The sequence below is a fragment of the Coenobita brevimanus genome, chromosome 60 (genome assembly GCF_032717465.1).
Source record: "Coenobita brevimanus isolate Jiangsu-jjx chromosome 60, ASM3271746v2, whole genome shotgun sequence".
Classification (NCBI taxonomy): Eukaryota; Metazoa; Arthropoda; class Malacostraca; order Decapoda; family Coenobitidae; genus Coenobita; species Coenobita brevimanus.
In genome coordinates, this window is record NC_137013.1 from 909,815 (window position 1) to 933,341 (window position 23,527).

At 46.3% G+C, this 23,527-nt stretch overlaps 1 protein-coding gene across 1 annotated transcript in view; it reads left to right on the forward strand.

Moving 5' to 3' along the window:
• LOC145403079 (G-protein coupled receptor moody-like) overlaps window positions 1-17,072 on the forward strand; it is a 56,097-nt gene extending 39,025 nt beyond the window's left edge. Inside the window, exons 2-4 of the mRNA XM_080274913.1 lie at window positions 11,355-11,593; window positions 15,983-16,321; window positions 16,385-17,072. Coding sequence (XP_080131039.1) covers window positions 11,355-11,593; window positions 15,983-16,321; window positions 16,385-17,072 — 1,266 coding nt within the window. The remainder of the gene's footprint in view (window positions 1-11,354; window positions 11,594-15,982; window positions 16,322-16,384) is intronic.
• The last annotated feature ends 6,455 nt before the right edge of the window (window positions 17,073-23,527 follow it).

Here is a 23,527-nt window from a genome sequence, read left to right on the forward strand (position 1 = left end):
CTCTCATATCTAGGTGATCCTTGACTTTGAGGACTTTGGTTTCTTGATGTAGGTGGTCTGTGGGTGTAGTAGCTGTGCAGCCTGTGATTATTTTTAGGGCCTTGTTTTGTATGGTCTGTAGAGTGTTGTAGTGTGTTTTGGTGAGGTTAGAAGTCCAGGCAGGGCTTGCTTAATTCATCACTGAACGTATGTATTGTTTGTATACTGTGGTTGTGGTTTCTTTGTTGTGTCCGAATTTTGTATGGGTAAGTGACCTCAATGCATTGAGTCTTGGTGTTATTTTATTTTTAATGTTTGTGATGTGTTGTTTAAATGACATTGATGTATTGTATGTTATACCAAGGGTTTTGTGTGTGTGTGTGTGTGTGTGTGTGTGTTCGTGTGTGTGATCCTCCTCCTCCTCTTCCTGCTCCTACTCCTCCTCTTCCTGCTCCTCCTGCTCCTCTTCCTGCTCCTCCTGCTTCTCCTGCTCCTCCTCCTGCTCCTCCTGCTCCTCCTCCTGCTCCTCCTGCTCCTCCTCCTGCTCCTCCTGCTCCTCCTGCTCCTCCTCCTGCTCCTCCTGCTCCTCCTGCTCCTCCTCCTGCTCCTCCTGCTCCTCCTCCTGCTCCTCCTCCTGCTTCTCCTGCTCCTCCTGCTCCTCCTGCTCCTCCTCCTGCTCCTCCTGCTCCTCCTGCTCCTCCTCCTGCTTCTCCTGCTCCTCCTCCTGCTCCTCCTCCTGCTTCTCCTGCTCCTCCTCCTGCTCCTCCTCCTGCTTCTCCTGCTCCTCCTGCTCCTCCTGCTTCTCCTGCTCCTCCTGCTCCTCCTGCTCCTCCTCCTGCTTCTCCTGCTCCTCCTGCTCCTCCTCCTGCTCCTCCTCCTGCTCCTCCTGCTTCTCCTGCTCCTCCTGCTCCTCCTCCTGCTCCTCCTGCTCCTCCTCCTGCTCCTCCTGCTCCTCCTCCTGCTCCTCCTGCTCCTCCTCCTGCTCCTCCTCCTGCTCCTCCTGCTCCTCCTGCTCCTCCTCCTGCTCCTCCTGCTCCTCCTCCTGCTCCTCCTGCTCCTCCTCCTGCTCCTCCTGCTCCTCCTGCTCCTCCTCCTGCTCCTCCTGCTCCTCCTCCTGCTCCTCCTGCTCCTCCTCCTGCTCCTCCTGCTCCTCCTCCTGCTTCTCCTGCTCCTCCTGCTCCTCCTCCTGCTCCTCCTGCTCCTCCTGCTCCTCCTCCTGCTCCTCCTGCTTCTCCTGCTCCTCCTGCTCCTCCTGCTCCTCCTGCTTCTCCTGCTCCTCCTGCTCCTCCTCCTGCTTCTCCTGCTCCTCCTGCTCCTCCTGCTCCTCCTCCTGCTCCTCCTGCTCCTCCTCCTGCTTCTCCTGCTCCTCCTGCTCCTCCTCCTGCTTCTCCTGCTCCTCCTGCTCCTCCTCCTGCTCCTCCTGCTCCTCCTGCTCCTCCTCCTCTTCCTGCTCCTCCTCCTCCACAGGGTAATTACACAAATCACGTAACCCACAACTGTCCTCACTTAGAGCGAGAGAGAGAGAGAGAGAGAGAGAGAGAGAGAGAGAGATCCAGGACACCAACAAAGCGGTTAAAGTAATGGGTGTGGTGGGCAAGGGAGTGGGTGGGATGGGCTGGGGCGGGGGAGTACACCCTGTGAAGACGTGTGGTGTAGGGTTCGTGGTTGCAGTTTTGTGGTGGTTTATCTAATATTTTTCCAACAACAAAGATAAGCTAAGGTAGATAGATAGATAGATAATTATATTTGGTGTATATCTATTTAATCTATCTATCTATCTGTATGTATCTATCTATTTATATCTATCTATCCATCTATCTATCTGCCTGTGTCTGTTTATATGTTTACTATCTATATCTGTCTGTCTGTCTGTCTGTCTATCTCTAGCTATCAATCTGTCTATCTATCTATCTATCTATCTATCAATCTGTCTATCTATCTATCTGTCAATCTGTCTATCTATCTATCTATTCATCTATCTGCCTCTGTCTGTTTATCTATGTATCTGTTTACTATCTATCTATCCATCTATCTATCTGTCCATCTATCTGTCTATCTGTCTATCTATCCATCTACCTATCTATCTGTCTGTCTATCTATCTTTCTATCTATCTATCTATCTATCTAATAGTTTGAAATCAGACGGAATATAAACAATTCTAACTGGAAAGAATGTTGAAGGAAAGATTGTAAGAGAAGAGAGTGGAAAGGCAAGGGAGAAAGGTGGGAGGAGAGGAAGGCCGAGAGTGAGCGAGAAAGCAAAAGAAAGAATAAGTGAAAGGAGAGAGAGAGAGAGAGAGAGAGAGAGAGAGAGAGAGAGAGAGAGAGAGAGAGAGAGAGAGAGAGAGAGAGAGAGGATTAAGCAAATAATGACAGAAAAAATATTGAAGAAATTGAGTGGGTAAATACTGAGAGAGAGAAAGAGAGAGAGAGAGAGAGAGAATGAAGAAACACGATTATAAAGAAATTGAAGACGAGGAGGAGGAGAAGAAGAAGAAGAAGAAGAAGAAAGGGAAGAGGACGAGGAGAAGACGAAGAAGGAAGAGGAAGAGGAGGAAGAGAAGAAGACGAAGAAGAAGGAGGAAGAGGAAGAGGAGACGAAGAACAATAACAGAAAATAGAGGACAGCAGAACAGGAACACGAACAAAAGGGTCCTTGTTCAAACCGCCTAATTTTCAGAGCCAGAGAACACGGCCGTTAGAATTCTAATTAGACTCTAAAGACGGGAGTGCGCCCTAAACGCGGCCATGTCGACAAATTAGGGAGCGTGCTTGGGTAAGCTTTGGCGGGAAATTCTTGCATACATTCTCTCTCTCTCTCTCTCTCTCTCTCTCTCTCGTATTTTTTCTCTTTATATTTCAAGATCTTTTTATTTTCGTCTTTCCTCTTTAATTTTTTTGGTTCTCTCTCTCTCTCTCTCTCTCTCTCTCTCTCGCTTTAAAATGTCAATAGATTTCGTGGATGCATTTATTCCTCACTCTCTCTCTCTCTCTCTCTCTCTCTCTCTCTCTCTCTCTCTCTCTCTCTCTCCATCCATCCATCTATATATCCATGGGTGTGGGCGAGGCAAGATATTTTTCACGTTTGGAGATGGAGGAGGAGGATGTGGTTCTAAGAAAAGTATCCTCTAGAACTACAAGCGTTGGGGAGCGTCTAGGAAACCGAAATTTTGCTTAACTGGTAGGCTTCCATCAGGACCTATTTTTAGCCCACGGTCTCTGTGTACGGGACTTTACTGGACCGAGACCTAACGTACCTCCTTCCGCCTATGAGCTTGTAGTCGCATAATTCGTATATCCGTATCTGCGAATTCTATCTATCTATCTATCTATTGCCAGGCGCCATAATCCCGTAAGGGGTGGCCATTTGACTTTGAGTTATTTGTTTTACGGGGAGGGGCACTAACCCTCCACCAACCCACTTGTTGACACGTGGGGAGCACGTATGGTTTGGTTATATGGTTACCACCCAGCGTTGTAAACGGTTTCTTGGCATACAGGAAACCATTTGGCTTGTCACTCAATGTAAAGCCACCTGTAAAGGAAAGAAAAGCAATAAGAAGTGACAGGAAAGATGGGAGAAATAGGAAGAGAGGAGGGCAGGCACAGAAAAAGAATGATAAAGGCTAAGGAAGAAGTAGGCAGCACTACATCAAGTGAGTGGATGATGGTGAGAAATAGGAACAGAGGAGGACAGGCACAGAAAAAGAATGATAAAGGCGAAGGAAGAAGTAGGCAGCACTACATCAAGTGAGTGGATGATGGTGAGAAATAGGAACAGAGGAGGACAGGCAGAGAAAAAGAGTGGTAAAGGCTAAGGAAGAAGTAGGCAGCACTACATCATGTGAGTGGATGATGGTGAGAAATAGGATGAGTGGTGGGCAGGCGCAGAAAAAGAATGATAGAGGCTAAGGAAGAAGTAGGCAGCACTACATCATGTGAGTGGATGATGGTGAGAAATAGGAAGAGAGGAGGGCAGGCGCAGAAAAAGAATGATAGAGGCTAAGGAAGAAGTAGGCAGCACTACATCAAGTGAGTGGATAATGGTGAGAGATAGGAAGAGAGGAGGGCAGGCACAGAAAAAGAACGATAAGGGTGAAGGAAGAAGTAGGCAGCACTACATCAAGTGAGTGGATGATGATCGTCACCACCTGCCACATCTTGGAATTCACTGTATAAAATTTTGAAAAGGCCTAATTATGAAAACCCCCAGAGGGCCTCCTTCCCTAGGGGGGCGGGGGCTGCCACCTCCTGCCCTGGGCAACACCGGTATGGACGTTTTTTTTTTTTTATAGGGGAAACAAGACTTTTGGTCAGTTCTCTCTCTCTCTCTCTCTCTCTCTCTCTCTCTCTCTCTCTCTCTCTCTCTCTCTCTCTCTCTCTCTCTCTTTCTGTACCTGGCCATTTTAAAATATCAAGATCCATAATTTTGGTTGTATCAGCATAAGTCCTTCATTTATGCAACAGGTCAACTCTGGAACTGTCTCCCTCTGTCTGTATTTCCCACTTCCTATGACCTCCAGTCTTTCAAACGCGGTGGGGTGTCCAGGCATCTCGAAATGAACGGATCTTGAATTTGGCTCTCTTTTGTTTTTGTTTTTTGTTCTTGGTAGGAAGGGTTTGCGGGTTCCTGGCCTTGGGTTCCTTTTTCCTTGCATAAAAAAAAAGAAAGTTGCATTTAAAATAGATGAATAACTTTTGAAATTAGCTTTGATTTAGCGGTATATATATAATTGCTATTTCGTGAACTTTCGTGAGGTGGTTTGGCCATGTGGAGAGGATGGAGAGTGAGAGACTGACGAGGAGAGTGTATATGAGTGAGGTGGAGGGGGGGAGGGAGGGGGAGGCCTAGGATGAGATGAAGGAATGGACTGGAGAGGATGGAGAACGAGAGACTGACGAGGAGTGTATGTGAGTGAGGTGGAGGGGGGGGAGGGAGGGGGAGGCCAAGGATGAGATGGAGGGATTGGGTGGAGAGGTAGGCTATATGAGAGAGGGGGGTGTGAGCTGGGAGCAGGGCAGTGAAATGGCGGGGACAGGGTGACATGGAGGCGATTTGTTTGTGGCCACCCTTTACGGGATTGAGGGGACTATCAATAGATAGATAGATAGATGAATAGAGAGAGAGAAAGAGCGATCAGATTGTGTGTATGAGAGAGATCAGATTGTGTGTGTGTGTGTGTGTGTGTGAGAGAGAGAGAGAGAGAGAGAGAGAGAGAGAGAGAGAGAGAGATCAGATTGTGTGTGTGTGTGTGTGTGTGTGAGAGAGAGAGAGAGAGAGAGAGAGAGAGAGCAGATTGTGTGTGTGTGTGTGTGTGTGTGTGTGTGTGTGAGAGAGAGAGAGAGAGAGAGAGAGAGAGAGAGAGAGAGAGAGAGAGAGAGAGAGAGAGCAGATTGTGTGTGTGTGTGTGTGAGAGAGAGAGAGAGAGAGAGAGAGAGAGAGAGAGAGAGAGATTGTGTGTGTGTGTGTGTGTGTGTGTGTGTGTGAGAGAGAGAGAGAGAGAGAGAGAGAGAGAGAGAGAGAGAGAGAGAGAGAGATCAGATTGTGTGTGTGTGTGTGTGTGAGAGAGAGAGAGAGAGAGAGAGAGAGAGAGAGAGAGAGAGAGAGAGAGAGAGAGATCAGATTGTGTGTGTGTGTGTGTGTGTGTGTGTGTGAGAGAGAGAGAGAGAGAGAGAGAGAGAGAGAGAGAGAGAGAGAGAGAGATCAGTTTGTGTGTGTGTGTGTGTGTGTGTGTGTGTGTGTGTGTGTGTGTGTGAGAGAGAGAGAGAGAGAGAGAGAGAGAGAGAGAGAGAGAGAGAGAGAGAGAGAGATCAGTTTGTGTGTGTGTGTGTGTGTGTGTGTGTGTGTGTGTGTGTGTGAGAGAGAGAGAGAGAGAGAGAGAGAGAGAGAGAGAGAGAGAGAGAGAGAGATCAGTTTGTGTGTGTGTGTGTGTGTGTGTGTGTGGCGAGATATAATACATTACACTGTGTGTGGCTAAGTGAATTTCCTTCGTATTCTAGATGTTGTTGAGTCTGAAATCCGGAAATTTGGTGCACCAGATCCCACCACTGTTTTAAACGGAGACTTTCATTTCCCTATAAATAAACAGTGTGAGTCTCTACTGCAACTGACGGAAGGATTTATGCTGCAACAGGTAGGAACGACTGCCACCAGGGGATTCAGTATATAAGATCTGTTTTAAACCCGTAATGAAGACGTGGTTGCGGGAATCAGGGCCGAGGATACCAGCCGGTCAGATCATAGACTTGTTGTGGCGGAAACTGCAATAAACGTAAACCTGGAGCATCAGACCAGGTAACTCAGAGCAGTTCATTTGCGACGCTGATTTTCTTCCACGCAGACACGAGCTGGATAACCCTCAGTGACGAATTGCACAAAATACAGTGGACAGGAACAGATAATACGAACAGCGAACAGATATTCAACCTGATTCGTTCTAAGCTTCTGGATATCTAAGGTACACCCCTAATAAGAAGCAACGACAACAACATCGCAGTGAGATTCCACGTGATGGCAAACTCCTGATGAGGAAGAGAACGAAGGTAGTTAAGTGGATGACTGCGAATTCAACAGAGAGCAAGGAACTGCGTCGCAAGTTAGGTGATATTCAAAAACAGATAACAGAATCACATGAAATTGAACTACGATTAGCAGAGCAACAAGCAATATCAGCCACCAAACAGAACCCGAAATACTTTTTTCACTATGCAAAATCAAAGGCCAAATTTCAAAGCAGGGTTGGCCCTTTTGAAGTCAATGGAGAGCTAATCACCGAGCCGAAACAGATAGCTGATGCCCTGAATGATCAATATAAGTCTGTGTTCAATCAGAGTGACCAAGGCGACGAATAAAACGAACAGGAGGAGAGGAATATTGACAATACACTAGGGGACATTGATTTCGACAGGGCCATATCAGAAATCAGCATGTAGGCAGCAGCGGGCCCTGATAACCTACCTGCTGTCCTGCTGAAGAAGTGTGCGGGTGCTGTCTCACTGCCACTGCTGCTGCTCTGGCGTCGGTCTCAACACACGGGAGAAATACCTCTTTATACTCCAACATGGCATCATCTCACCTGTATATCAAGGAGGTAACACACGGCACCCGAAGAATTACAGACTGGTGTGCTTAACCTCACATGTTATAAAAATATTTGAAAGGATTATAGTTAAAAAGCTATCGACGTTAATGGAGAACAATTCACTTCATAACAATCAGCAACACGGATTTCGACAAGGCCGGTCGTGTCTTCCACAACTCTTACAGCATCACATTGAAATACGGAAAAATCTAGAATCTGAACATGGAGTGGATGTTATTTATCTGGATTTCTCCAAGGTATTTGTTAAAGTGAATCAGCAAACACGGCTAAGCAAGCTCTACCGAATGGGGATCCAAGGAAAGATACTGGAATGGTTTAATAATTTTTTCAGTGACAGAAGCCAGTCAGTAATCGTGGAAGGAATTCAGTCTTAGAGTACTGAGGTGCTCGGTGGAGTGGTACAGGGCTCTGCTATAGGCCCCGTGCTTTGCCTCATTTATGTAATTGATATAGACCAGGATATGAAACACTGCAGAGCAAGTTCATTCGCGGATGACACTAGACTGTTAGCCAAAATATCGAATGAACAACACTGTACCAAAATTCAAGAAGACCTTAAGTCGATGTTTAAATGGGCGAAGAACAACAGCATGGAATTTAACACCAGCAAATTTGAGATGCTTCGGTACCGACACCCGAAGCTGACGTGATTAACTACGAGTACAGAAGCCCAGAAAACGAGGCCATTAGCTGTCACAGGAATACAAAAGATTTAGGAATCATTATGAGTAACGATGCCAGATTTGAACTACAAATAGACGAAACGGTCTCTAAGGCAAGACAACGGATAGGTTAGATTCTCCGTACATTCAAGACCCGAGAACCAGATGCGATGCTGACGCTGTATAAAGCAGTTGTTTTACCCATCATCGAATATTGCAGCCAGGTGTGGGACCGTGTTACCATCGGGCAGATTAGAAAAATTGAAGCGTTGCAGAGAATATTCACATCTAAAATACATGGCACTAATGCAATGGACTACTGGCAGAGGCTGAAGCATCTGAAGCTGTACTCCTTAGTAAGACGGAAAGATATATCATCATATATATTTGGAAAATCATCAATGATATTGTCCCTAACCTAAATCACAACCGAGAAAATCTTATCCCAACGCACTACAACTCAGGAAAGGGAACTTTATGCAGAGTACCGCCCATAAAAAGGACGTGGCGACGAACACAGACACAGATAAAAGTGTCAATTATCGTGAACGGACCGAGGCTCTACAACTGCCTTCCCCAATCCATCACAGACACGACACACACACTGACATCATTCAAGAAGGCTGTGGATAAATTCTCAGCAACAATACCACACCAGCCATGCCTCCCCCACTATCATCAAGTGGCGGAGGGCACCAGCATCCGGCAACAAGCAACCGAAACGCAACGGCGGCACACCAGTGTGGCCGGGTCCTAATGTCCCGAACCTCAACCACAGGAACCACAGGTGTGTGTGTGTGTGTGTGTGTGAGAGAGAGAGAGAGAGAGAGAGAGAGAGAGAGAGAGAGAGAGTGAGATCAGGTTGTGAGTGTGTGTGTGTGTGTGTGTGTGTGTGAGAGAGAGAGAGAGAGAGAGAGAGAGAGAGAGAGAGAGAGAGAGAGAGAGTGAGATCAGATTTTGTGTGTGTGTGTGTGTGTGTGAGAGAGAGAGAGAGAGAGAGAGAGAGAGAGAGAGAGAGAGGCCAGGGCATGGTTGCTTTTCCCATTAGTTAAGTTTATTACTCTGTGTGTTTCTCGTTTGCTGTGTTTGCTTTAGACACACACACACACACACACACACACACACACACACACACACACACACACACACACACACACACACACACACACACACACACAAGGAAGCTCGAGGTGTCACTGCAATAGATGGTGTTTTTTTCTTATTCTCTCTCTCTCTCTCTCTCTCTCTCTCTCTCTCTTTTCTTGTATGGAATGTCACTTTATGAGATAGATAGATAGACCGATAGAGAGAGAAAAGTACTGATGAGAGAGAGAGAGAGAGAGAGAGAGAGAGAGAGAGACTAACCCTTTCAAACGAACTTGGCCTAAAATTGCCATCTCTCCGTCTTGAATGCTGAGGTGTAGCGATAGATTAGCACTAGAATGTGTTGCTAGTCACGAAGAAGTGCTGAGGAGTCGCTTTGTCTTTTTCTGCCCTTCAGTTGCGTAAAATAAGCTGCGATAGGACGGAAATTTGGGCCAAGTTAAGGTGAAAGTGAGTACAGCAGCATAAATCGCTCAGGAAAAAACATTAAGGATAGTGCTGTCCTAGGTCATTCCCTTCCTCGTGCCTCCCTCCCTCCCTCCCTCTCTTCTCCCCTCCCTTCCTCCTCCCGCCCTCCCTCTCTCCCTTCTCCCCTCCTTTCCTCCCTCCCTCCCTCCCTCACATTCCTCCTCCTCTCATTACGCCTACAATTGCGAGAAAGAGGAGGAGGAGGAGGAAGAAGAAGAAGAAGAAGAAGATGAGGATGAGGAGGAGGAGGAGGAAGAAGAAGAAGAAGAAGAAGAAGAGGAGGAGGAGGAGGAGAAGGAGAAAGAAGAAGTAGAAGAAGAAGAGGAGGAGGAACAAGAAGACGAAGAAGAAGAACAAGAGGAGGAGGAGGAGGAGGAGGAGAAAGAAGAAGAAGTAGAAGAAGAAGAAGAGGAGGAGAGGAAGAAGAAGATGATGATGATGATGATGTACGTGACGCTGGGAACCGTAACACCAATCAATTAGCGATTCATTCAGCCCTTTAGACCTCAGCTATCCTTGTCATATTATTAATCTATTTTCAGTGAAGGTAAAAGTCAGGTAACAATGCAAGGAATGCCCAGGTGTAATAAACCCGGATAAAGAGGCAAGGGATAGGTGTTGCGAGCTTCAAATAGACGCATCCTGAGCCTCTATCTCCACTGCATTCCACGCCGCATCCAATTCGTAGGTGAAAAAGATAGAGAAATTTGTTAACATTAATTCTGCTCACCTGACGCGTACTGTGCCTTCCCCTCTGACGTGTGGTAAAGATTGGGTGGAATGTAGGTTATGAGAGAGAGAGAGAGAGAGAGAGGAGGGAGGGAGGGAATGACTGAATTAGGGAGAAAGTGGGAGTTACAGAGAGAGAGAGAGAGAGAGAGAGAGAGAGAATGACTGAATTAGGGAGGAAGTGCGAGTTACTGAGAGAGAGAGAGAGAGAGAGAGAGAGAGAGAGAATGACTGAATTAGGGAGGAAGCGCGAGTTACTGAGAGAGAGAGAGAGAGAGAGAGAGAGAGAGAGAGAGAATGACTGAATTAGGGAGGAAGTGCGAGTTACTGAGAGAGAGAGAGAGAGAGAGAGAGAGAGAGAGAGAGAGAATGACTGAATTAGGGAGGAAGTGCGAGTTACTGAGAGAGAGAGAGAGAGAGAGAGAGAGAGAGAGAGAGAATGACTGAATTAGGGAGGAAGTGGGAGTTAGAGAGAGAGAGAGAGAGAGAGAGAGAGAGAGAGAATGACTGAATTAGGGAGGAAGTGGGAGTTAGAGAGAGAGAGAGAGAGAGAGAGAGAGAGAGAGAGAGAGAGAGAATGACTGAATTAGGGAGGAAGTGCGAGTTACTGAGAGAGAGAGAGAGAGAGAGAGAGAGAGAGAGAGAGAGAGAGAGAGAGATAATTACTGAATTAGGGAGAAAGTGGGAGTTGCAGAGAGAGAGGAGGGAGGGAATTACTGAATTAGGGGGAAAGAGTGGGAATTACTGAGAGAGAGAGAGAGAGAGAGGAGGGAGGGAATTACTGAATTAGGGGGAAAGAGTGGGAATTACTGAGAGAGAGAGAGAGAGAGAGAGAGAGAGAGAGAGAGAGAGGATTACTGAGAGGGAGGAAGTATTAGGGAGAGAGTGGAAGCGAAAGAAGATGACCAGTTACATTTCCCTGAGTCTGCCTCTCCTAATGCTGTCTCAAACCCTCATTTATTCATTTATATTTTTATTTAGGTCCACACACAGTAACGGTCTGAGTTATAGCACTAGATTAGCACTAGAATATGATGCTAGTCACGAAGAAGTGCTATGGAAAGGATGTAGAGCCGTAATACTCTTTTTACTCTAACTTGGCCCAAAATTGCCATCCTTCCATCTTCAGTGCTGAGTTGTAGCAATAGTTTAGCACTAGAATACGACGCTAGTCACGAAGAAGTGCCATGGAAAGGATGTAGAGCCGAATTACTGCCTTTTTCCTTCCAACATTGATGTAAAACGATGTAATTCTCTCTCTCTCTCTCTCTCTCTCTCTCTGATTCTCTCACTTTCTCTCTCTCTACAGGTGCACAACGCCACCGCCGTCTTCATCATCAACCTGACCCTATCTGACCTGATGTTCGGGCTCTTCAACCTGCCCCTGGCCACGTCCCTCTTCGTGCACAGGGCCTGGGTGCACACGGGCTTCCTGTGCACCTTATTCCCCTTCCTTCGCTATGGACTGGTGGCCGTGTCGGTGTTCACGATCCTCGCCATCACCATCAACAGATACGTCATGATCGCCCACCCCAGGATATATAACAGGTGGGCTGGGAGGCGTGATGGTGGGCTGGGAGGCTGGATGGTGGGCTGGGAGGCTGGATGGTGGGCTGGGAGGCTGGATGGTGGGCTGGGGGGGTGGGCTGGGGCGCGGGATGGTGGGCTGGGGCGTGGGATGGTGGGCTGGGGGGCGGGATGGTGGGCTGGGGGGCGGGATGGTGGGCTGGGAGGCGGGATGGTGGGCTGGGAGGCGGGATGGTGGGCTGGGGGGCGGGATGGTGGGCTGGGAGGCGGGATGGTGGGCTGGGAGGCGGGATGGTGGGCTGGGAGGAGTGATGGTGGGATGGGAGGGGTGATGGTGGGATGGGAGGAGTGATGGTGGGATGGGAGGGATGATGGTGGGCTGGGAGGGGTGATGGTGGGCTGGAAGGCGTGATGGTGGGCTGGAAGGCGTGATGGTGGGCTGGGGCGCGTGATGGTGGGCTGGGGGGGCGAGATGGTGGGCTGGGTGGGCTAGATGGTGGGCTGGGGGCCTGATGTGGGCTAGAGGGCGTGATGGTGGGCTGGGAGGGATGATGGTGGGCTGGGAGGCGGGATGGTGGGCTGGGAGGCGAGATGGTGGGCTGGGAGGATTGATGGTGGGATGGGAGGGGTGATGGTGCGCTGGGAGGAGTGATGGTGGGCTGGGAGGGGCTATGGTTGGCTGGGAGGCGGGATGGTGGGCTGGAAGGCGTGATGGTGGGCTGGGAGGAGTGATGGTGGGCTGGGAGGCGTGATGGTGGGCTGGGAGGCGTGATGGTGGGCTGGGAGGCGTGATGGTGGGCTGGGAGGAGTGATGGTGGGCTGGGGCGAGATGGTGGGCTGGGGGGCGTGATGATGGGCTGGGGGGCGTGATGGTGGGCTGGGGGGCGAGATGGTGGGCTGGGGGGGCGAGATGGTGGGCTGGGGCGCGTGTTGGTGGGCTGGGGGGTGAGATGGTGGGCTGGGAGGCGTGATGGTGGGCTGGGAGGCGTGATGGTGGGCTGGGAGGCGTGATGGTGTGCTGGGAGGCGTGATGGTGGGCTGGGAGGAGTGATGGTGGGCTGGGAGGCGTGACGGTGGGCTGGGAGGCGTGATGGTGGGCTGGGAGGCGTGATGGTGGGCTGGGAGGAGTGATGGTGGGCTGGGGGCGAGATGGTGGGCTGAGGCGCGTGATGGTGGGCTGGGGGCGTGATGGTGGGCTGGCGGGGCGTGATGGTGGGCTGGGGGGGCGAGATGGTGGGCTGGGGGGCGAGATGGTGGGCTGGGGGGGCGTGATGGTGGGCTGGAGGGCGTGATGGTGGGCTGGAGGGCGTGATGGTGGGCTGGGAGGCGGGATGGTGTGCTGGGAGGCGGGATGGTGTGCTGGGAGGCGGGATGGTGGGCTGGAGGGCGTGATGGTGGGCTGGGAGGCGGGATGGTGTGCTGGGAGGCGGGATGGTGGGCTGGGAGGCGGGATGGTGTGCTGGGAGGCGGGATGGTGGGCTGGGAGGCGGGATGGTGGGCTGGGAGGCGGGATGGTGGGCTGGGAGGGGTGATGGTGGGCTGGGAGGCGGGATGGTGGGCTGGGAGGGGTGATGGTGGGCTGGGACTGGGTTAACTTGGTTTTTACTTGTATGATTTTAAAACTTCTCATGTGGTAGGTGGGGGCGCTCATCATCCACTCACTCGATGTAGTGCTGCTCTCGGGTGTCTGCCCTTTCCTCTCCTCCATGCTTCTTTCCTTCCATCCTCTTCTGTTTTTCTTTCCTTCATTCCTTCCTCTTCCTTCTGCCTGTGGGTGACTCTACACTGAGTGACAAGCCAAATGGTTTCCTGTACACCAGGAAACCATTTACTACGCTGGGTGGTAACCATATAACCAAATTATGGCGCCTGGTGGTTTAGTGGGTAATAAAGGCACTCCAGTCGGAATGAGCCGGTGTAGGTTTATATCCAAGGGATGGTTGGGGTTTATTGCTCACGTAATGCCACTCAGGGATGAGTGAGGCTGGTCACTCTCACCTTAAATATCAGGACCAACTTGCCTAGCCCCGGGCTCCTACGCTCCTCTTGGGGGAATGTAGATATATATATATATATATATATATATATATATATATATATATATATATATATATATATATATTATGATGCGAGGATGTAGGAACCAAAGGCTAGCAGCTCGCATAACAGTTCCTTCCAAGAAAAAAAAAATATGGTGGGTCACACCAAGAATCGCTAATTTGACTTTCCATGTTGCCTAACCTAGACTTTTAACCTATTATTCTAAAAAAAAAGAAAAAGAAAAAACAACAAGCAAGGGGTCAATCTTTTGGCTGATCCTCAACCTTTCCAAATAGTTAAAACAGTATCAAAACTATTTCACTTAAAATGTTGACACACACACACACACACACACACACACACACACACACACACACACACACACACACACAAAAGAGCTTCGGAGTCCCGGACACACTCTCTCTCTCACACACACACACACACACACACACACACACACACACACACACACACAAATTATGAGTTTTGGAGTCCCGAACACGCTCTCTCTCTCTCTCTCTCTCTCTCTCAAATCAAGCACAGAGGTCATGCTTTTGACTAATTATAACGCAACATTGGCATTATTGGCGGTTAGGGCTTGTTTGAGAGAGAGAGAGAGAAAGAGAGAGAGAGAGAGAGAGCAAGGGGGAGGTACAACACAGGTATGCTCTGGTGATTGATATTACGGTGATTGTGGTGGTGATTGATTGATATTACGGTGATTGTGGTGGTGATTGATTGATATTACGGTGATTGTGGTGGTGATTGATTGATATTACGGTGATTGTGGTGGTGATTGATTGATATTACGGTGATTGTGGTGGTGATTGATTGATATTACGGTGATTGTGGTGGTGATTGATTGATATTACGGTGATTGTGGTGGTGATTGATTGATATTACGGTGATTGTGGTGGTGATTGATTGATATTACGGTGATTGTGGTGGTGATTGATTGATATTACGGTGATTGTGGTGGTGATTGATTGATATGGTGATTGTGATGGTGATTGACTGATACTAAGGTGATTGTGGTGGTGATTGATATTACGGTGATTGTGGTGGTGATTGATATTACGGTGATTGTGGTGGTGATTGACTGATACTAAGGTGATTGTGGTGGTGATTGATATTTCGGTGATTGTGGTGGTGATTGATTGATATTACGGTGATTGTGGTGGTGATTGACATATTACGGTGATTGACATATTACGGTGATTGTGGTGGTGATTGATATTTCGGTGATTGTGGTGGTGATTGAGTGATATTACTGTGATTGTGGTGGTGATTGATATTACGGTGATTGTGGTAGTGACTGTGGCGTTACGGTGATTGCGGTAGTGATTTTGGTTATTATTTTGGCGAATGACAGCACCTAACACCTTTTCCTAATCGATTTATTTTGCTTTTTCAACCGTACTATTATCTTCAGTGTTATTTAAATCATTGCAATAACGCCATTCTCTTCAGAAGTAACATTCAAAATTTTATTAACCGGCCGTGTCCAAAAATAAATCGCTAAGGAAGGGGTGTTAGGGAGCCTTCTTGGGTCACGAGGATACGTACCATGGTTGTGCGTCCATAACAGGGAATATTGAAGTAATCCCCAGAATAAATCGGTATGGATAAGGTGTTACGTAATATCCTGAGTTTTAGCAATAGATTAACACTTGAATTGGATGCTAATCACGAAGAAGTGCTATGGAGAGGATGTAGAAGATGCTAAAGAATAAAAGTCTCACGTCGGTAAAGGAAGCTTCCTAACACCTCTTCCTTAGCGATTTATTTTTGGATGTGGGTGATTAATATCTTTTTGTACGCTATTTATGCTGAGTATGGCGATATTGAAAGGAGTTATCTAGCGCAGAAGAGTACAGTATGGTATAATAAGCAAAATAAATCGCTTAGGGAAAGGTGTTAGGGAGATTCCTCAACCGGCGAGAATACATGACAAAAGTGCTTAACCCTCAGGACTAAGGATTACTACTACTACTACTACTACTACCACCACCACTGCTACTACTTCTGTATCTACCACCACCACCACCACCACTACAACTACTACTACTACTATTATTACTACTACTACTACCACCACCACCACCACCACCACCACTACTAATACTACAACTACTACCACCATCATTATCACCACTCCATCATTACCACCACTACCATCATCACCACCACAACCATCATTAACATTACTTCCATCATAACCACAACTACCATCATTACCACTACTGCCATCATTACCACCATTACCATCATTACCTCCACCTCTACCATCAATACCACCACATGACAACCACCACTACCACCATCATTACCACCACTACCACCACACTAACACCACTGCTACTATTCTAGGCTGTACACACGGACGCTGTTGGCACTGATGGTGGTATCGACGTGGGTTGGTGCATTTGGAGCGCTAGTACCTACCGTCCTGAAGGTGTGGGGGACCTTCGGCTTGGACCCCACCATTGGCTCCTGCACCATCCTGCCAGACACGGACGGACACTCACCAAAGGAATTTCTCTTCGTGTTTGCCTTTGTGCTGCCGTGTGTGGCCATCTGTGTCTGCTACGCCAGGATTTTCTGCATCGTGCACCGCGCCGACAAGCGAAGCCACTCCCACGGCCAGAGCATTATCCGCGCCGACAGCAAACAGAGCAAACAGAACAAACAGAGTGGCAGTAAAAAGCCGTCACAGAAAGGGAACAAGTTGGGTGCACGAGAGGAGGGGGACGGGACACACCCACGTGAGAGGGGTGAGGCGGGAGTACACACATTGAGTGAGACTTTGCAGGTGGAGACGCTGGTAAAGCTGTCCTCCAGCACCAACTCCGTCAGGGTGGAGATCCTGGAGGCCAGTGCCACCCCCACCCACCCAGCCAACAGTCATGGCGATGGCAGAGGCCGGTCACCTTCCCCAGGGGTGAGTGCCACATTGCCCAGGCCTGAGGTCAATGGTCTGTCAGGCCATCCTGTAGGGGAGGGGGCAGGAGTGACCTCCCCCATCAGAGTATGTCCGCTGAGTGCCCCAGACTCACCCACCTCCAACGCAACAGATGGGGCGGGGCGGCGGCAGTCCAACGAATTAGCCAAAGGGCCATTTTCACAGTTACGTGGGACATTCCGTCGGGCCCGAAGGGGATCGCTGCTGATGCGGCAGACTGCACTAAGTCCCAAGGATCGGCGACTGCTGAAGATGATTCTGGTGATCTTCTTGTCCTTCGTGGCATGCTACCTGCCCATCACGCTGGTGAAGATTTTCAGTAAGGATGATAACCCAATACTGAACATCCTGGGGTTACTACTGGTCTACCTTACCACCTGCATCAACCCTATTATCTACGTGGTTATGTCCTCAGAGTACCGCCAGACATACCTTGGCCTTCTTACCTGCCGTGCCAGTCCTGATGCTGTTAATCGCTCCTTAACTAAAATTTCCTGAAGGCGTGCCAAGGCCTCCCCCTGCCCTACCCCAGCCCCCGCCAGCCCCGGCACCACACCCGCACCAGCACTGCACCACACACCTGCCCTCACCACCTCCCACCTACACCAGCCCCAGCCACACCTGCTTTCTTCGTCCGGCACCCACATCACTTCTGTAGGTGTTGCCAGTTGATGAGGCAGGTGTGTTTGGTGCCAGAATTCACAAACCAACTCACCATCAATTCCCTGTTGCAACTTGGATCAGCGTTTACAGGAAAGGCGAGGAAAGGAGGGTGCAGGATCTTCCCTTCTGTCTTCGTACGAAAACACATCCTACTTACGACAAGAAATTGATCACAAGTTTACTAGTGAATATCTTGGATCGTACCTGGGTTCATGGAGGGTGTTTCGGGAAATGTGTGAGAAATTTATTGTTAGTCTTGAGCTAATTTTGAGTCATAAGGGATATATCAACATGAACCCCTTTCACACCCATTGCCATACTGCAATTACTGATGGCCTTGTGGGCGAGAAATCCCTCCCAGTTCATTCATTAGATCATCAGTAACTATTTGCAAAACGGTTAACAATTGGACTCACGTTGATTTACCATTTATTACTCAAAATTTCCGGTGACACTATTTCCATTGGTTTATGTGGCTTTGTAACACCTCTTTGCCAGTTTATTTTTGCATTATGATATATTTGAATTCTCGTCTGTGATGCAGAAACTGTCGATTTTGAAAAGCTGAAAATGTCCATGAGAGATTATCCACATCATCATCATCACCCAAACCTCCTTTTCCACTCCAATGTGGGGTGAAGTAGGGTCCAGAGAGCCAGGAAAAAAGAAAGAAAATAGAATGAGACACTAACCAAATTTTTCCCAGTTGAATGAGCCACACTCCCATTCACTCACTCTTGAAGCTCCCAGAATCCTGACCCAAATAATAATAATAATAATAATAATAACAATAATAATAATAATAGAACAATAAGATGTATAATATAAATTGATAAGAAAGAGGTGCAACAAAGCTTCTGATGTCAGTGACAATAATATGGCCGCCGGACACATTGCACTCCGATCACAAAAAATAATGTAAGTTCTAATATTATTTTGGCCTAATTTTGTGCCTCTGGGGCTGGAGTCAATGTATATTATTCTTAGGATTTTGTTTTTATAGATTAAGGTGAAATTTGACTCGCCAGCATTGCCATACAGTGTGTTGTGTCATGAATATTGTATATATATTGAAATTTGGCCACCCGGAGCATTGTTATATTGTATTGTGACTTTCTGTGTGGCTCAGATTTCTCCTGTGATGTAGAGATTTGTTTATATGATACCTTTACCATTTGAAATACTCTGATTCAGATATTTATTGGAGATGTTTACACGAAAGTAGGTAAACTGTGACATATTTGACAAAACAGAATATGTGATTCAAGTATATACGAGTGTGAAACAGATGGACGGTGATTTAAATGCACCGGTAGGCTGCCAGATGGAAAATTATTTGAATTTGTAGTGAAAGATGGAAGCATTGATTTGCAGTGACTGTGTAGTGAAGTGAACAGAAAGATGATTTTACTACATGACAATTGAAAATGACAACAAGATAACAAAACAGATGGGAAGGGTGATTTAACTTTACTGTATAGCGAAACAGGTGGAAAGAACAGACAAAGAATTATTCAAATATATACCGTAGAAAAAAAAATGAAACACAGACCAAAGGAAAAGTTAAATCAGGAAAATGGAGTGGATACACAGACCAGACACTGAATCAGACATCTCCCTGGCACCAGCAAACAACTTTCTGGACATGAAAACACGATGGGAACAAAATCTGTGGCTCATTTTCCTATAGATGATTTGACAGAGCTAAGTGTGATTCTGTGGCATGTTTTCACAGTTATATCTCTTTCTGTGGTTTGTAAAGAAAATGTGTACAGGATGTAAATTTCACACACACACATACACACACACACATACACACACACATACACATTTCTACATAACCATACATACATAGAGGTTTTCCACAGTCATACAGGGTTTGCAAAAATGTATTGAGAGCTAATGGCATAACATAATGAGAAGCAATTTTTTTGTTATTGCCCGCCTGTAACAAGACGAAGTGATACAGTCTTTGTGTGTGTCTGTTCTGTGTGTGTGTGTGTGTGTGTGTGTGTGTGTGTATCAGTTGCAAAAATATCTCGTCTTCAAGTTTGGTTTGTAGGTAGCTTGTACTATAGCCAACAACATATTTTGGCAGGCGGTTACCATTCGGTTCTCTAATGTTTTTGTTTCATTTTCAAATATAAAGTATCTCTTAAATGGAAGAAAAAACTGCCTCTTAATATGTCATGCTCTTCATACGTGACAAATTTTTGCCAGACCCTTAGGATATTGTAGGTATTATATTGTACATATAAAAAAAACTATATACAATTCCATTTTACGCAAGTTATATATGATGTCTCCAATTCATGTACATTAGCAATTACTGTATGAAATACTCCATTAACCGGGTCATTCACCATCATGTTTATGGTATTTGTATATTTATCTCTATTGTAAGCTTGTCTCTGCTAAAACTCAGCGCTTTGCTACTCTTAACATTTTTTAACCCCTACACTCCGAGGGTTTTCCGATGTCGCACACTTCTCCCTATGGGGGATATCCGTGATGGAAAAAAAAAATGCCTTTACTTCAGACCCTAATATCTGCCAAACTGTAACAGCTAGGGAAAATATTAAAGATACATAAGACTCACCAACACTTCCTCTTTCAAATGAAAGTATCCCCACGTCTCCAGGTGGTCCCGTCGATGAGTAAGGAAAAGTTAAAGTTCAAATGGTGGTGGAAAGATTCTTGTGGATATATACGTCAACTGGCATTGCTCCGCGCCCAAAATCGTGATGGCTATACACGTCAACCGGCGTGTAGGGGTTAAAGATTTGAAAAATGAATTATTATCTGCCTCCTGTTGGCTGGTGGGGAGGTATTGGGGAGTAAAACTTGGTGTAAATGGAGAAAAAAATGCCACTTAGTTTCTTGTGAGCAGATTTTCATGCCAAAGAATGTAGGCTAGATGATAGATCGTAGGCTCATATTGTCGGTTAAGGAAGCTCCCCAACACCTCTTTCTAAGCGATTTAGTTTGCTTATTACTCCAAACTATCCTCGTCTGTGTCAAATAATTCCAGTACCATCATTCTCAGTGTAAATAACATACAAAATTATATTAACCAGCCGCATCCAAATATAAATCGCTAAGGAAGAGGTGCTAGGGAGCTTCGACGAGAATACGAACACCAATATGAATTTTTGTACACATATATATTTGTACGTACTGTATGCATATAGCTGTTGCTTTTTTTGGGGTAAGGGGTCACTAAAGACTTATATTACGCTTGTCTAGATGTGTCTGGCTGTCGGATTATAAAGTTCTATAAATCATAAACTGAAGCACTTTTCGAATAACCAATTTCAATAGCTTCAGTAATATTTTGGAGCGGGTATATTCAAACATGCCATTTTCCAGCCATATCTGATATACTCCTCTCCGAAATATACAACATCACGTAAAATGATACTGTAAGGGTATAGAAGATGGAATGAAATGAAGGAAAGGAGAATTTTAAACATTTTTGCCATTGCTGGGACACGGCGTCATGCAGTATGATTAAATATACTTCCAAAGCCTCATCTGAGCTAGCCATACAGCCTCTCGGTCATTCATAAGCTCTGAGGGACTCGTTACAGAATGTCCATACTTAACGGGCCGAGCCCACTGTAAACGAGTCTCACATAGTCTTAAGTGGCTTCTTTGCTAGCCCAGATGCTTTGTGCCGTTCCCGCGCTGTCAGAATTGTGTTCTTTTTTATACATACGGTAAGAGAAGGAGACTGGAAGTAAGTGAACAGATCAAACAAAACTTAACCAACTATTCAGGTAGACGAAATGAAACAATATGGAAAAATTCTGTTGCTAGTATGTTTATATCCAGCGTGTTATATACTGTAGTAGACTGAGAAAGGAGTTTGTGTGGTGTGTATGAGGCTTCAAAGCTAGCTTACCCTAGACTCACCAACAGTCTTTTGATACTATCGAGATGTCTCCAAAATAACCCACTTCTGGTGCTGTTTGGTGCTCAGATTAGCGATTTTTTTTTTTTTTTAGTATTGTAGCGAATTTTGAGAGAAATTACTTCTAGTAATTTTTTACAAGCTTTCCAGTAATGTGCGTAGATTCGCTGTCACTTTAATAGTCTCCTAAATAACACTGGTGCTCTGTTTGGTACTTTTTTTCAGAAATATGTGGCGAATTTTTTGAAAGTCAATGAAGCAATTTTGTTTCTTCTTCATGAGCCTTCCAACGATGTGTGTTGAGCAGTTGTAGCTTTGATAGTTTGGGAAATAAAGCAGTTTTGGTGTTGGGAGCGGTATAGGCGAAACTCGACTTGTTTAAAAATATCCTCTCACTTCGCTCAACGGAAACAATACTGCCTGCATAATTTAAACACAAACTAAGCTTAAGATAATTTGGCATGGTGTATGGACGGCTAAGGTTGTGAATAAATTAACCGAAGATGAAAATGAAGGCTTTTTTTGTAAATAATGACTCCCTAAACTAAGATGTCTCAATGTTCGTCTTATATCGTCTCACTTTCCGTACGTGTCTGTCTGATCTCCGTGGCTGCCATTATAATCCCACTGTTATTTATGAGGACATTTTTATCGGCATTTATCAGCATTTTTTCAGACTATACATTCGTGGGGCATTTTTATCCGGCATTTATCAGCATTTATCCAGACAGTGTACATCCGTGGGGAATTTTATCAAATATTCTTTTTCAGCATTTTACCAGTGTACATTTATTGCACATTTTTTTATCCGTCATTTTCTCAGCATATTACCAGGAAATGTACGCTGGTGGGGCATTTCTATCAGGCATTTTATGAGTATTTTATCACACTACACTCGTTATCCAGATTCCCCTCCCCCATTACCCCAAAGCCTTCCACTGAATTTAGGATTTGTTGTCAAGTGTTAAGGACTTTGCACAGGTCGGAGTCCAGCAGTAGTGGTAGTAGTAGTAGTAGTGATAGTAGTAGTGGTGGTGGTGGTTGTGATGGTGATAGTGATAGTAATAGTAGCAGTAGTAGTAGTGGTGGTGGTGATAGTAGTAGTAGTAGTAGTAGCCCGAGGACCATCTGAATGTGAACCCAGTGGACTGCAGGCTGAAATTCCCTCCTTCTGCAGTCCACCATCGTCCTTTTCGGGGGATGGGGAGGAAGATGTGGGACGTTTGTAAAACCAGGCAGTTCCACCGTCCAGTTATGTCAGTGCCACCACGTGAAGGCGGCCCTCTCCTGCCCCGTCAAGCTTGGTAAACAGAGAGAGAGAGGGGTGGGGGCAGCATACTTTGGGACGTATTCCGAGTGACGTAAATTGCTTCCTAACACCTGTTCCTTAGCGATTTAGGTTGGGTATTACATCTTAGTAGTGTATGTTACTTATATAGTATCTTCACACAGCCCTGTGGGAAGTTTTATTGTTTTTGGCATTATTATTATTATTATTATTATTATTATTATTATTACTGTATTATTATTATTATTCACTCAAATGTCAGGACCAACTTGCAACCTTTCTAACAACTTTACCTCATCATCCTTCCCTCCTCTTTTCTACTCTGATGGCTCTATAGCTATTTCTTCTACTGATAAAGCAGATCTCTTCGCTCAGAGTTTCTCCTCCAATTCCACCTTAGACGATTCCGGTGCTGTTCCTCCATCACTTCCCCCCTCTGACTTCTTCATGGCTGACATTAAAATTTCTTCAGCTGATGTATTTTCTGCTGTCACAGGCCTCAATACTAACAAGGCATATGGGCCTGATGGAGTCCCTCCTGTTGTTCTCAAGAACTGTGCTTCTGTGCTTACTCCCTGCCTAGGCAAACTCTTTCGCCTTTGTCTGTCAACTTGTACCTTTCCTTCTTGCTGGAAGTTTGCTCTCATTCAGCCAGTCCCAAAGAAGGGTGACCATTCCCAACCCTCTAACTATCGCCCAATTGCTTTAACATCCTGTATCTCTAAAGTTTTTGAGTCTATTCTTAATAGAAAAATTTTAAGGCATCTTTCCTATCACAACCTTCTTTCCGATCGTCAGTATGGGTTCCGTCAGGGACGCTCCACCGGCGATCTTCTCACCTACCTTTCAGACTCTTGGTCATCCTCCTTTCGGGACTTTGGCGAAAGCTTTGCCATTGCACTTGACATCTCTAAGGCTTTCGATCGAGTCTGGCATAAATCTTTAATTTCCAAACTGCCCTCTTACGGTTTCTATCCTTCTATCTGTGCCTTCATCGCAAGCTTCCTTTCTGGTCGTTCTATAGCCGCTGTTGTAGACGGCCATCGTTCTTCTACTAGATCTGTTAACACTGGTGTTCCTCAGGGCTCT